We start from the raw sequence: 11,680 nt of genomic DNA on the forward strand, positions 1-11,680 counted from the left end.
AGTTTGTCCAATCATGGTTTTCTAATCTCAGAGATGTTGCACAAATAAGATCTGTTGTTAATCTTTTGAGATGTAGAAACTGTTGTACATACTTTAATCTCCCCGCTCTTCATTATTCCAACAGCCTTTTTCTCTCATCTTAATCAAAAAGCTTTAAAAGGACTACAGACTGTACAGATATCAGCTGCCAAGTTTTTAACCACAACTAAGAGGCACAATCACATCACACCTGTTTTACCCTCTTTTACATTTGCTCTTTGTTTTAGGATTGATTTTAATCTTATCTTATTTATTACCTTTTAAGGCTCTTAATGACCAAATGGCCCCAAATCATAATTTAGACCCTTATGTTTGAGATCCTGGGGCAGACGTCTTCTCTCTCTCCCAGAGTCCAGACTGAGAACTAAAGGCGGGGGGAAGCTTTGCCATCCGGGCCTCCAGACCTGCCTGAGAAAATAAGAATGAAATCAAATTTATTGATTGAAGTACAATGAAATTTGCTGTGCCGTGCCTGAATATAAAAAATAGAAAATAGACAGTAATAAATACAACCACACACACACACACACACACACACACACACACACACACACACACACACACACACACACACACACACACGCAATCATACCAATTCAATACATTTATAATAATAATATTTTAAAAAGCTATTAAAAGCAGTTTAAGGCTAGTAGTAAGGCCGTCTGAGTCAGGATCTTCTTTCAAGTGTCTTCTTAAATCTTACTTTTATCGAAAAGCATTACCTGATTTTACGTGAGCTGCCTTTTTATTTTCCTCGATGTTCGTTGTTTTAAATGTAATGTTTTTGTTTTTTTTATTTGGCGTTTTATTCCCTTGGTGTTTTTATAATGATTGTTTTGTTCATTTTAATCTCTCTGTTTGAAATGCCCTTTGTTTTTTAGGTAAAGCTCTTTGTAACTGTGTTTTGATAGATGGTGTATAAAATATTATTATTGTGATTATAACTCTTTATCCTGATGTTACAGCAGTATGTGAAAGTAAATCTCAGTCTTTTGATCCTATTTCTCTTTTTCTTGGTCCAGTTTGCTGATAAGACGATCGGGGAGATTCTGACTAAGGATGATAAATACAACCGCTTCCTGTCTCTGGCTGATGTGAGTATTTATGTCCAGCCAATAACATCACACTGATGTTTGGTTTTATCCCCACATGAGAAGAAAACAGTAGAAACATTATCAGTAAGTAAGACGAAACAATCCTGAGTGTCAGGACAAAATGTTCACTAAACCCCTCCCTTGAACAGTGATTGTCTAATCGTATCTCAGCAGCCATAACTAGCAGGTCGTTCTTTGGATTTCTCCGCCTGTAATAAGGTGCTGTAGTTGCACAGATACCTCACAGTTAACGAGTTTGGAGGGTCATCTCTTTTGTTTCCAAAACCACAAGACCTAAAGTGTAACAGTTGTAGTTGATTCAACCGTGTGTGATCAGGTCTAACGCAGGCTTTAATGTTAGCATGCCTGGCTGTTGATTATACAGTAGTAATGCACAGTGTTATACATTAATGATAAATTTAGAGTTATATCAGTTATTATTTAGTTAACATTAGCGGCTCTGTCCTGTTCTTTTATATAATTTGGGGATGTTTACACAGAAATCAAAGACGAAAAGAAACTCGTTAACTGAGATAGGGTTAACTGTTGTCCTCAAAGCCTTTTCTCTTGTAAAATTTAAAGGACCAAGTTCGTTCTGCTAGATGTCACTAAATACTACAGACTGCACCTTTAAAGTGAAATATTGTGTTTTAAAATATGAGGCATGTATGTTATTAGTCGCTCTACACTGCAATACAAGAACAATGCTGCTCTTTTATTTCAACATCTTTTATATGGATAAGCCATGATTTGCCCTCATGTCGTGTGTCTAAGTTTTAACGAGTCAGCTCTAAATATAAAAAAAGTAAAAGAGACAGTAGAAATAGAAATCTGCCAGTGACTGTTGTCATGTCATCAGAATAGGAGTATATAAATGAGAAGCTGCTTTTGTGTAGTTTTATCATGGACTCATTGTTTCAAAAATTAATAAAAAAGTCATTATTATTCACTATTTCCATTGTAACTGTGTGTGTGTGCTGTGGGAGAGTGACAGCCATAGCAACAGTTACTAAGGGGCTTATTAAATGGTCAATCCTCAGAGAAGTTAAAGCGGCGTTAATCAATTTTAGTCTAATCTAATCTCTACTCTTCTAATCTGATACGATGTGTCTCTGTTTGTTTCTAGAACTGCGGGACTCGCCTCCCTCTGAGGGGTCCGGGACCACTGACGGTGTTCATACCAACCAACCAGGCTATCGACCGAGCCAGAGACGGCAGCATCCTCTACATGCTGAGCGATGTAAGACCACATGCGGGGGTGGGGGGGGGGGGGGGGGGGGGGGTCAGGTGTAATTAGTACTTCAGTTCTCATTCATTTCATTTATTTGTGGTTAGTGTAGATAACATACCGGCATGTTTAAAAGGAAGATGAGTCTGCTTATAATGAACAAGTCATATGAAAAGACTAAAACAACAATGTAATAGTCTGTCTCCTAATACTTTGTAACCTCCCTACCCTGAATGTGCCTTGCAGCCCCAAACCCATTGGTTCCTATTGAAAACGTAAATTTTTAAAAACATCTCATAAAGGTTTTTTGTAACTTAACTTTTCCCCTTAAATTGCACCTACGTTTTATTTGCAGCAGCACCAGTTTAAAGGCAATAACCTCTGATAAACCTATTTTTACACTACCTGCCCCTCACCGAACGCCAGACAGACAAAACGAAAGACTAGCAGGTGAAGAAAGTGGAACATCTAACAGTTAAATAACAAGATCTTTTTCTCAGTTGGCGGTCCAAACCAGACCTACAGTTACAATATAAGGAGAGTGAATATTGTGCTATGTGAAGCTTGTCAGGATGTTTTGAATGATATTTTGCTATTCTCTTCCTTTAAGGCCAGACATAAACTTCAGGAACTTCTCAAACATCACATGTTCTCCCAGGCTGCGGTGAGTAACCCCCCCCCCCATACACACACACACACACACGCACGCACACACACACACACACACGCTGACTCCCTTCATCAGTCCATCTTTCTTTCTTTCTTCTTGCCTTTTGTCTTTTTCACTTTGCTAGTGAAGCAGATAAAGAGAGAAACGTTCTTTCCATCTTTCTGTCTGCAGCAAGATATCTCATAATCTAGCAACATGATAACTAACCTAAAATTGCCTTTTGTCTACACTATGTATCTCTTTAGCGTAACAGGCAATGTGTCATTATGTTTCCTGATCCAGTTCCTGATGAACCTTTTTAGATTTAACACCCCATGTCTTAATCTGTCACACCTCCCACAGGATAACATTTTTATATTTGCTACTAGTAAGGCTCTTGGGGCCTGATTTACTAAAGGTTTGCATGTGTAAAAACGTGTGCAAACTTGATATCACCTATATCAAAAAATGTGCAAGCTGATTTACTAACGCAGCGCACTGAGGTGTCTTTCAAATGTGCAAGATAATACGCACTGTCCTTTTAATACGTTTGCCATAATGAATATGCAATGTGGGGCGTTTTTTACACCAGTGTGCAAAATACAGGGAGGAGAAAATGCAAATATGTTATTTAGCACACGCATTGTGATTTTACCAAACCTGAAGGTATTATTTCTGACGCTAACTGCGTCTATAAATAATACCTTTTTGAAGGGCAGGTATTGCTCACAGATAACTGCTGTGGAGAGGAGGAGACAGAGGCACAATGACAGAATACACAGATAATGGTTTTTTTCCCACCCTTGTTAATATTTTTGGAGTGGAATATTTTTGGTTTTATTAACAGCATTGACTTTGCCACAAAAACTCTCCCATTTTTTCTGGTAATATTTCTTTTGCTATAACTCAATATGTTTGTTAACCTCTTCTACATTCTACACTAGAACCTCTAATTCAATGGGATCAAATTTCATTATGCGCCTGCAGCTTTCTGCTGTTCCAAACTCTCCATTAAGACACAAAAAACCCTCTTTAAAATACTGCTGTCTGCACCTGTTTGTGCAGTTATTCTTAGTTGATCACCTGCAAAACGAACGCTAACCAAATGCGCACTACACAGGCAATTTAGTACCCTTTATTTGGGATCTTTGCTCAATCATCAGGTTTTTATTTGTCTTGTGCAACATGATGTTTGAAAAAATGGAAGTTTGTCAAAAAAAAGAAGCTTTTACTTTTAGTTGACAATCTTTTTTTTTCTGTCTGTAGCTGACAGTCGACGACTTGGGCGCTCTTTCTCGGATCCATACGATGGCCAATCAGGTTGTCACCATCTCTGTGTCTGATGATGTAAGTATCTCTCACATTAATTTCCTGACTAACTCTCACTAAACATCAGAAGTTTCCACTAACATTAGTCTTCAATCCAATCCACAGGGTGAGCTCCAACTGGGTGAGAAGGGCATCCGTCTGACGAGCACCAACATCATGGCGTCCAACGGGGTCATCCATATGATTGACGGCCTGCTGTATCCACCCTCCATACTTCCCATATTGCCTCACCGCTGTGATGTCATCGAGAGCAAAATCACCGTGGTGAGAAGTCGGAGGCGGTGAACTTTAAACAGGATGAGAGCTGCAGCCGTAACTCATCAGTCTAACATTAGCTGTCAGCGGCCAATGGCTAATAGAAACAAAGAGTAATGTTCACTTTAAATGTGTGTGTGTGTGTGTGTGTGTGTGTGTGTGTGTGTGTGTGTGTGTGTGTGTGTGTGTGTGTGTGTGTGTGTGTGTGTGTGTGTTTTCAGGGTCCATGTGTCCACTGCAGTTACCTCTATGAGACTCAGTGTCCAGATGGCAGCACTGAAATGGTAAAATACACTATTATTACTGTAATGTGTAATCTATTAAATTATATTCTACAGAGCTATATGAAGGTCATGTGAAAGAAAAATGTTTTAAAATGTGTGTGAATTGACTGATTAGCTGTGTGCTCAGTTTGTTAATCCATGAAAAATATTACAAGGTCCTGTGTAATTGGATAGTGTTACAGTGTCTTATAAGCGCTGAATTCAATTCAATTTTTATTTATACACCTTACAAGGCACATATAACACAACAACAGTACATCAAACAATATAAATCAGGTAACATTTAGTGCAAAGATAAAGAATAAATATGAATGTGACTACAAAGTGCATTAGTACAATAAATAAAAAACAAGAACGTGATGGCATAGTCAGTGTGAGACAGAGTATGCCACTCTGAATAGGTGGGTTTTCAGGCGGGATTTAAAGGTGGAGACAGAGTCAGAAGTTGATTATTGATGTATAATGTGTTCAGTTTAGCAATTTTAGCAGATTTCCAACATGTTTTCTAATATATGACTCCTAGCAGGCTATATGGACATTAAAAAAAAAAAACAAATCTGTGTCTGTCTTTCCAGGACAATCATCTGGTTGGCTGTGAATATGTCACGTCTCCACTCCGGTCGACTCTCAGTAAAGGCTGCGCCAAATACTGTAACACCACCAAACAGGTGAGAGTGGGCTCAGTGCGGACTGCATCAGGAGCTTTATTTTTAACTTTATTCAGGTGCCTTTCAGCTATAATGCCTTCTTGTGTCGAAAACACAAACTCACGGGTACTTGTCAAAGGAAGCATGAAGTCAAACAAGGACCAACATGAGTTATGTAGTTACAGTTCATAATTAAGAAGCTAGGAAGTGACATTTCAGCTCTCAGTGGTCAAATGGTGGATTAGTCCTTTATCTGGCTTTTGAAACACTGAGTATGTTTGTGTTTTAAACTCTGTGTGTGTGTGTGTGTGTGTGTGTGTGTGTGTGTGTGTGTGTGTGTGTGTGTGTGTGTGTGTGTGTGTGTGTGTGTGTGTGTGTGTTTAACAGACGGCAGAGTGTTGTAAAGGTTTCTTCGGTCCGGACTGTAAACCCTGTATTGGAGGATTTCAGCGTCCCTGCTACGACAAAGGAACGGTGAGGAGTCAAAGTACTTTATTGTCATTGCTACAAAAACAATGAGACAGCACAGCATCTCTAGAAAATAGGCGATACAAGTAAAGAAATTTGCAATACTACAATAAATAAATAAATAAAAAGAAAGATTGCACCATACAGGACTAAAAATCAATAAAGTACAATAAAAATAAAAGTGCAAAGTGTCACCAAAGCCTCGTTTCTCAACAGAAGTGTTTTTTATTGTATATATTTGTTTATTTACCACATACAGTGCATAGATGGCATCCATGGCAACGGCCAATGCAGTTGTCATCAAGGCTTTACGGGTGTCGCCTGTCATATCTGCGCCGATCCATCCAAGCATGGAGAAAATTGTGACGAAGGTAACAGCTCCACTTCATTACAGCAGCTAAACACCTGTTTTGGCTTGAATATGTAATTTTACTCATTTAGAAAATACATGAAAATCCAACTTTAAATTCCAGATCTCAGTACTTGTCATCCATGAGTCCCGATTTCAAAAGTTTAACTGGATAATAATATTACGTGTGTATAATTATGTACTGTGTAAATTTGTAAATAACCAGTTATATATTTAAAAGTGTTAGTGAGTTATGTGCAGAGGTAGCAAAGTGGCCACACATAGAAAAAACTTAGTTTGAACATAGGGGGTGTGACTTTGTTCCACTATTGTGACTAACACGGTCTGTGTGTGTCTGTGTGTGTGTCTGTGTGTGTGTGTGTGTGTCTGTGTGTGTGTGTGTGTGTGCGTGTGTGTGTTTTCAGAGTGTCACTGTGTCCACGGTCTGTGTGATAACCGCCCAGGCACTCGTGGTGTGTGTCGCAGAGGGTCGTGTTTGGAGGGATACTCTGGAGAAAACTGCGATAACACGGCCACACCTTGTAACTCTGACGGACTGCAGGAACACTGTCACATTAACGCATACTGTACACACGTGGGGCTGCATACCACGTAAGATATTACACTAAAAGTACTACTATTACTAGTGTTCATTTTGGCACCTGATTTTGAGTTACTTCAAAGTAAATTTGAGTTTTAGTTACATTTAGATACATATAATCTGCAATCTTGAGCTTGTCAATTCAGAAATTCCAGGAGTAACAGATGTCTTATGTAAGAAGATTTATTGACAAACACAGACTTCATCGACCAGTGGCAGCTACAGTTCAAACTATCCGTGTAAACCCGGTGAAATGCCGCCGCAGATTTGATGGAAAAGAGTTGAACCACTCTGTTATTCAGGCAGCAGCCAGGCAACCTTGTCCCTAATCACACCATTCCTATAAGATAGTTTACTTTAGCACTGTCTCTATGGCAACAATCATAAAGCCAGGTTGGCTCGACCGGGAAGAATACAGCTGTCTGTTTCTCATTGTCGACTTATCTAAGGAGCATTTCATACATGGCACATACTGCATATGAAAATTCCTTCACAGTTTTAATCAGTGACCTTTTAGCCACATTTGGTTTAGTAAGCGAGAGTTCAGCAAAACTCAATCCTGCATCAACTATGCAACCATTCCTACATCCATAATACACATAACTGAGCTGAAAATAATCAACCCAATATAACACTTCTCTTCTGTGGTTCTCTGCAAAATAAGCAGAATATATCAGCAGAGTTTCACAGGTGATCAACACCAGTCACTTCTCTGTCCTCGTCAACAGCTGCTGACTTTGTTCTGACTTTGTTTGTTGCACCAGGTGTGTGTGTAGGGACGGATATGAGGGTGACGGTCACTCCTGTACTGCTTTCAACCCCTGCCTGAAAAGCGACCGAGGAGGCTGCGACACTAACGTAAGACTGTTGACTTAACTCCACTGAGCTATTCATATTTTCTTTGTACCCCTTGACATAGAAATAACATGCTTTAATGCGTTGGTATAAATAATTTCAGCATCAATAAAATTGACAAAACATACACAATTTAAAAGTTGTGTCTTATCAGTGGAACAGTTATTATGACAGTAACATTACAGGTGATTTTTGATGTTGTAGAATAAATAATACTATTTATGTGTTATGTGTTTCTCAAACCTGCCATATTGGTCCTGTGAACTGGACTATTAGCTGACTGTGGTGAAGAAAAACAACTCTGACACAGAAACATGATTGCTGTACTCTGCAAAACCAACAATATGACTCATGGGACATATGAAAGACAACTTTTTGATGTAACTATTTATAATAATGATAATAATAATAACTTTATTTCAAGTAAGGATCACAAGCTTTCCATTGCAGGGAGACTGTAAAAGATAATCACACATATAAAAACAACAGCATAAGAAGAAAATTACATATTAAACTTGATTATTAACAAGAAAAAAAAAATCTGCCAGTAAGGATAACAAATATTTAAAAGGTGAGTCTATAAAAATGTGTTTTAAGACTTAGACTTTAGACTTTATTCTTCCTTCCCACAGGAGTTTTTAGAGAAGATTTAAAATGTGAAGCAGTGCCAGCTTGGTGTTGCTAAAAGACGACTTTGCTCTGATCTTTACTGCAATTAATCTCTCAGGAAAAGGCTGAAATAAAAGGCAAAAAATTCAGACTACTAATGATATAACCCTCGCCCTTTTCTGACCTGCCGAGTCCCCAAAATGATTTTCTCACAGTCTCAAAGGTGAACCTCTGTGACCAAAATATATAAACGCAGAACCATAAATCTGTAATAAGAGCAAACCAAAGAGAGAGGGAGAGAGAGAAAACAAACGTCATATTTGTCTTTTTCTTCGCCTCTCTCTCTCTTTCTCTTTCTTTCTCTCTGCAGGCACAGTGTGTGTATGTGGGTCCGGGTAACGTGTCGTGTGTGTGCGCTGAGGGTTGGACAGGTGACGGCAGAGTGTGTGTGGAGATCAACAACTGTCAGCTGAATAGTCGAGGAGGCTGCAGCCCCAACGCCGACTGTACACACATCGGACCCGGACAGGTCAGTTAACGACATTTAAATCAGTCAACCTCCAAAAACAACGTCATAAATACTGAAAATGCTGAACATAATTGGCTAAAATGTGAACCTCGTCACTTGAGTGAATGCTGCTGTAGTCTGTTTTCAGTTCCCTTTGGGGTTCGCCCAGTTTTATGTGTCTAGGCATCTGTTGTTCAGAGGGTGTAGACTTATGAAACAGAGCATGAAGTGTGTGGAGCAGCTGGAAAAAGTAGTTGCTTTAAATACAAAGTGAAATAATTGTGTTAATTGTTCAGTTATCTTTTGTTATATGCAAAACATACAGTATGTCAAAAAATCTTATTTTTATAATACAATCCCTGTCTTTTATATTTCATATGCTTGTGTTTTATCTTGAACTCAGGAGTGTATTAAAAATGTATCAATCATTGTGACATCCATCATACAAAACCGCGTTGGATTGCTTGTGTGGGTTGTAGTAGCTAACAGAGCTCTACGGAGGGAAAGGTGTGTTTTATATCAGTGGGCAAGAACTTATGTGCAAAAAACTGTGACTTAGGTCTGATTTATTCAGATTTATTCATGAGGGAGGTGAGTTTAGAGGCCAACAGTCCTTTACAGCTCTGTTTCTCTCTGCAGCTACGAATAACTCTGCATTCACAAAGCCAATGCCACTTTTTAGCAGTTTAATCAATTCTAAAGGATTTTTTATTTAAATCTCTAACTTCACTGTTTATCTGTGAATCTGTGTTTCCTGCAGAGCGAGTGTGTCTGTAAAACAGGTTACAGCGGAGACGGGATCGTGTGTGACCTCATCAACCCCTGCCGCAAGAACAGAGGAGGCTGCCATGAACTGGTACAAACACACACACTCATATATAGAGTATTTGATATTTTATTTATTGGATTAAATGAACACAGGAAGGTACAGAGGTTCAGTGTGACCCAGTGCAGGATAAGTGAGTATAGAAGATGGAAAGATGCAATGAATTAACACTTACTTGTAAAATAAAGCAGGTAGATTGGGTTTAATTTTGACAGTGTAACGTTTTATTGCAGGCAGGTCTCGTGGGAGTGAATAGATTTTTCTCGGTGCATAAAATAATTACAGCTGAAACATCGACCTCATCTTCTGTGTAGTCTAAAACGATCAGTACTTCAGTGTTGACAGTTCGTAGCCATACTTAAAAAACAGTCATCAGTGTAAATGCAGAGTGAGAACAACCAAGTTTGATTTAAAAATGTAATGTTTGGTTTCCTGCATTTCTCTTTGTTAATGCCTTTGTTAATAACTTTAATGTGGCGTTTATCGCTAAAAGGTTTGTATCTTTGAGCTAAGAGTGACAGTATCACATCTGTAAAAATATGAGTGTTTGTGATAGGTTAGATAAACTTCCCATCATCCTTAGCTGCTGAATGGTTTTCTGTCTGTCAGGCAAAGTGTGAGGTGCAGAAGAACGGGACTCACACCTGTACCTGTCCTGACGGCCACGCTGGAGACGGAACCATCTGCTACGGTGCAATAATGGAGGTAAATATTCAAACTAGGGTCATGTACACATTACAGCACCATAATACAGTTTAATATCCATATAATTGAGTCCTAGACAAAAAAAATTGTGAGAAAATGTGTATTATTTAGTGATGCTTTGCAGTAGGTGTAAACCAGTGGTAGGCAAACAGTGGACAGGGGGCCCCAAAAAAATATTTTGCCCCCTAATGAATGCTGACGTTTTCCTTTTTTATTCATTATATGAGTTACATCTTCTTCTGTATTGTCCTTTCTATGATGAGTTAAGAACACAGATAATTAATGAAATGAGATGTTTTGGTGGTCTGATGATGACAGATGCAATGGTTGTTTAATTTTAATGTTTATAAGTTGGCTACTTTTGTCTCTAAAGCTTGGAAAAAGCGTCAGGATGGTTTATTTGTTTAGCATTACCTGTATCTGGTATCTGGTTTGTGCTGGTTTTCTTTCCGTGGTGTCTTATAAAACCATTTGGGCTGGGCACTTTGTGCATGACAAAATAATAAATTAATATCAAATCAAATTTAATCATATCAAATCTATTACATCATTATTTTAAAAAAAAATACACTGATATAACATCAGCATTCAAAAACCAGTTTCAAAATGATTTTTTAGCTCACATGCCTCCAAGCAGGTGGGACGGAGTATGTTTTTGAGCTGGCAGCCACTGAACCACAAAATAAACAAACTTAAACTGAAACTGTAATTCATTAGGCAAAGAAAGTTTTTTGTTTGCTGTGATTTGTAAGGATAAAGGGCTGCACTGTTTAAATGTTCAGTGCAGTACATTTGTCTCCCCCTTGTGGCTGTGAGAGTAATTACACAAAGACTGTCAATGTCAACACTGCAGACCTCTGATGCTTTCTACGTGAGCCGGTTCCCTCCCTGGTGATGTGGTTTGGGTGCACTGAGGACAGTCCGTCCTGTTTGGCAGTCGCACTTTGATCATTGCTGCTTGACTTAAAACACATAACTACTAGAGGGCCAACACGGGAAAGTCTCCATAGACACCAGATTTTAAAACTCGTATATTGTGAAATACAGAGAGATTTATCTGGTGGTGATGGATTTAATCAGCATTCAGTGAACTTGTTTGGGCTTCAATATGACAGACGTTAAAAGTCCTGCACTGCAGCTTTAACATCTAAACTGACCGATGTTGATGTTTCATGGATAGTTTTAAGCTGTTCAGACAAATAAACTGCTGCCAGATGTTTTAAACTTAAAA

At 38.6% G+C, this 11,680-nt stretch overlaps 1 protein-coding gene across 1 annotated transcript in view; it reads left to right on the top strand.

Moving 5' to 3' along the window:
- The window catches only part of stab1 (stabilin 1), a 90,939-nt gene that overhangs the window by 19,775 nt on the left and 59,484 nt on the right, over positions 1–11,680 (top strand). The window contains exons 14-27 of the mRNA XM_062416542.1: positions 1,065–1,136; positions 2,263–2,376; positions 2,975–3,028; positions 4,280–4,360; positions 4,448–4,606; positions 4,819–4,881; positions 5,457–5,549; positions 5,916–6,002; positions 6,256–6,367; positions 6,771–6,957; positions 7,711–7,804; positions 8,781–8,939; positions 9,679–9,774; positions 10,354–10,449. Of these exons, the coding sequence (XP_062272526.1) occupies positions 1,065–1,136; positions 2,263–2,376; positions 2,975–3,028; positions 4,280–4,360; positions 4,448–4,606; positions 4,819–4,881; positions 5,457–5,549; positions 5,916–6,002; positions 6,256–6,367; positions 6,771–6,957; positions 7,711–7,804; positions 8,781–8,939; positions 9,679–9,774; positions 10,354–10,449 (1,467 nt within the window). The remainder of the gene's footprint in view (positions 1–1,064; positions 1,137–2,262; positions 2,377–2,974; positions 3,029–4,279; positions 4,361–4,447; positions 4,607–4,818; positions 4,882–5,456; positions 5,550–5,915; positions 6,003–6,255; positions 6,368–6,770; positions 6,958–7,710; positions 7,805–8,780; positions 8,940–9,678; positions 9,775–10,353; positions 10,450–11,680) is intronic.

Source organism: Scomber scombrus, chromosome 3 (genome assembly GCF_963691925.1).
Source record: "Scomber scombrus chromosome 3, fScoSco1.1, whole genome shotgun sequence".
NCBI lineage: Eukaryota > Metazoa > Chordata > Actinopteri > Scombriformes > Scombridae > Scomber > Scomber scombrus.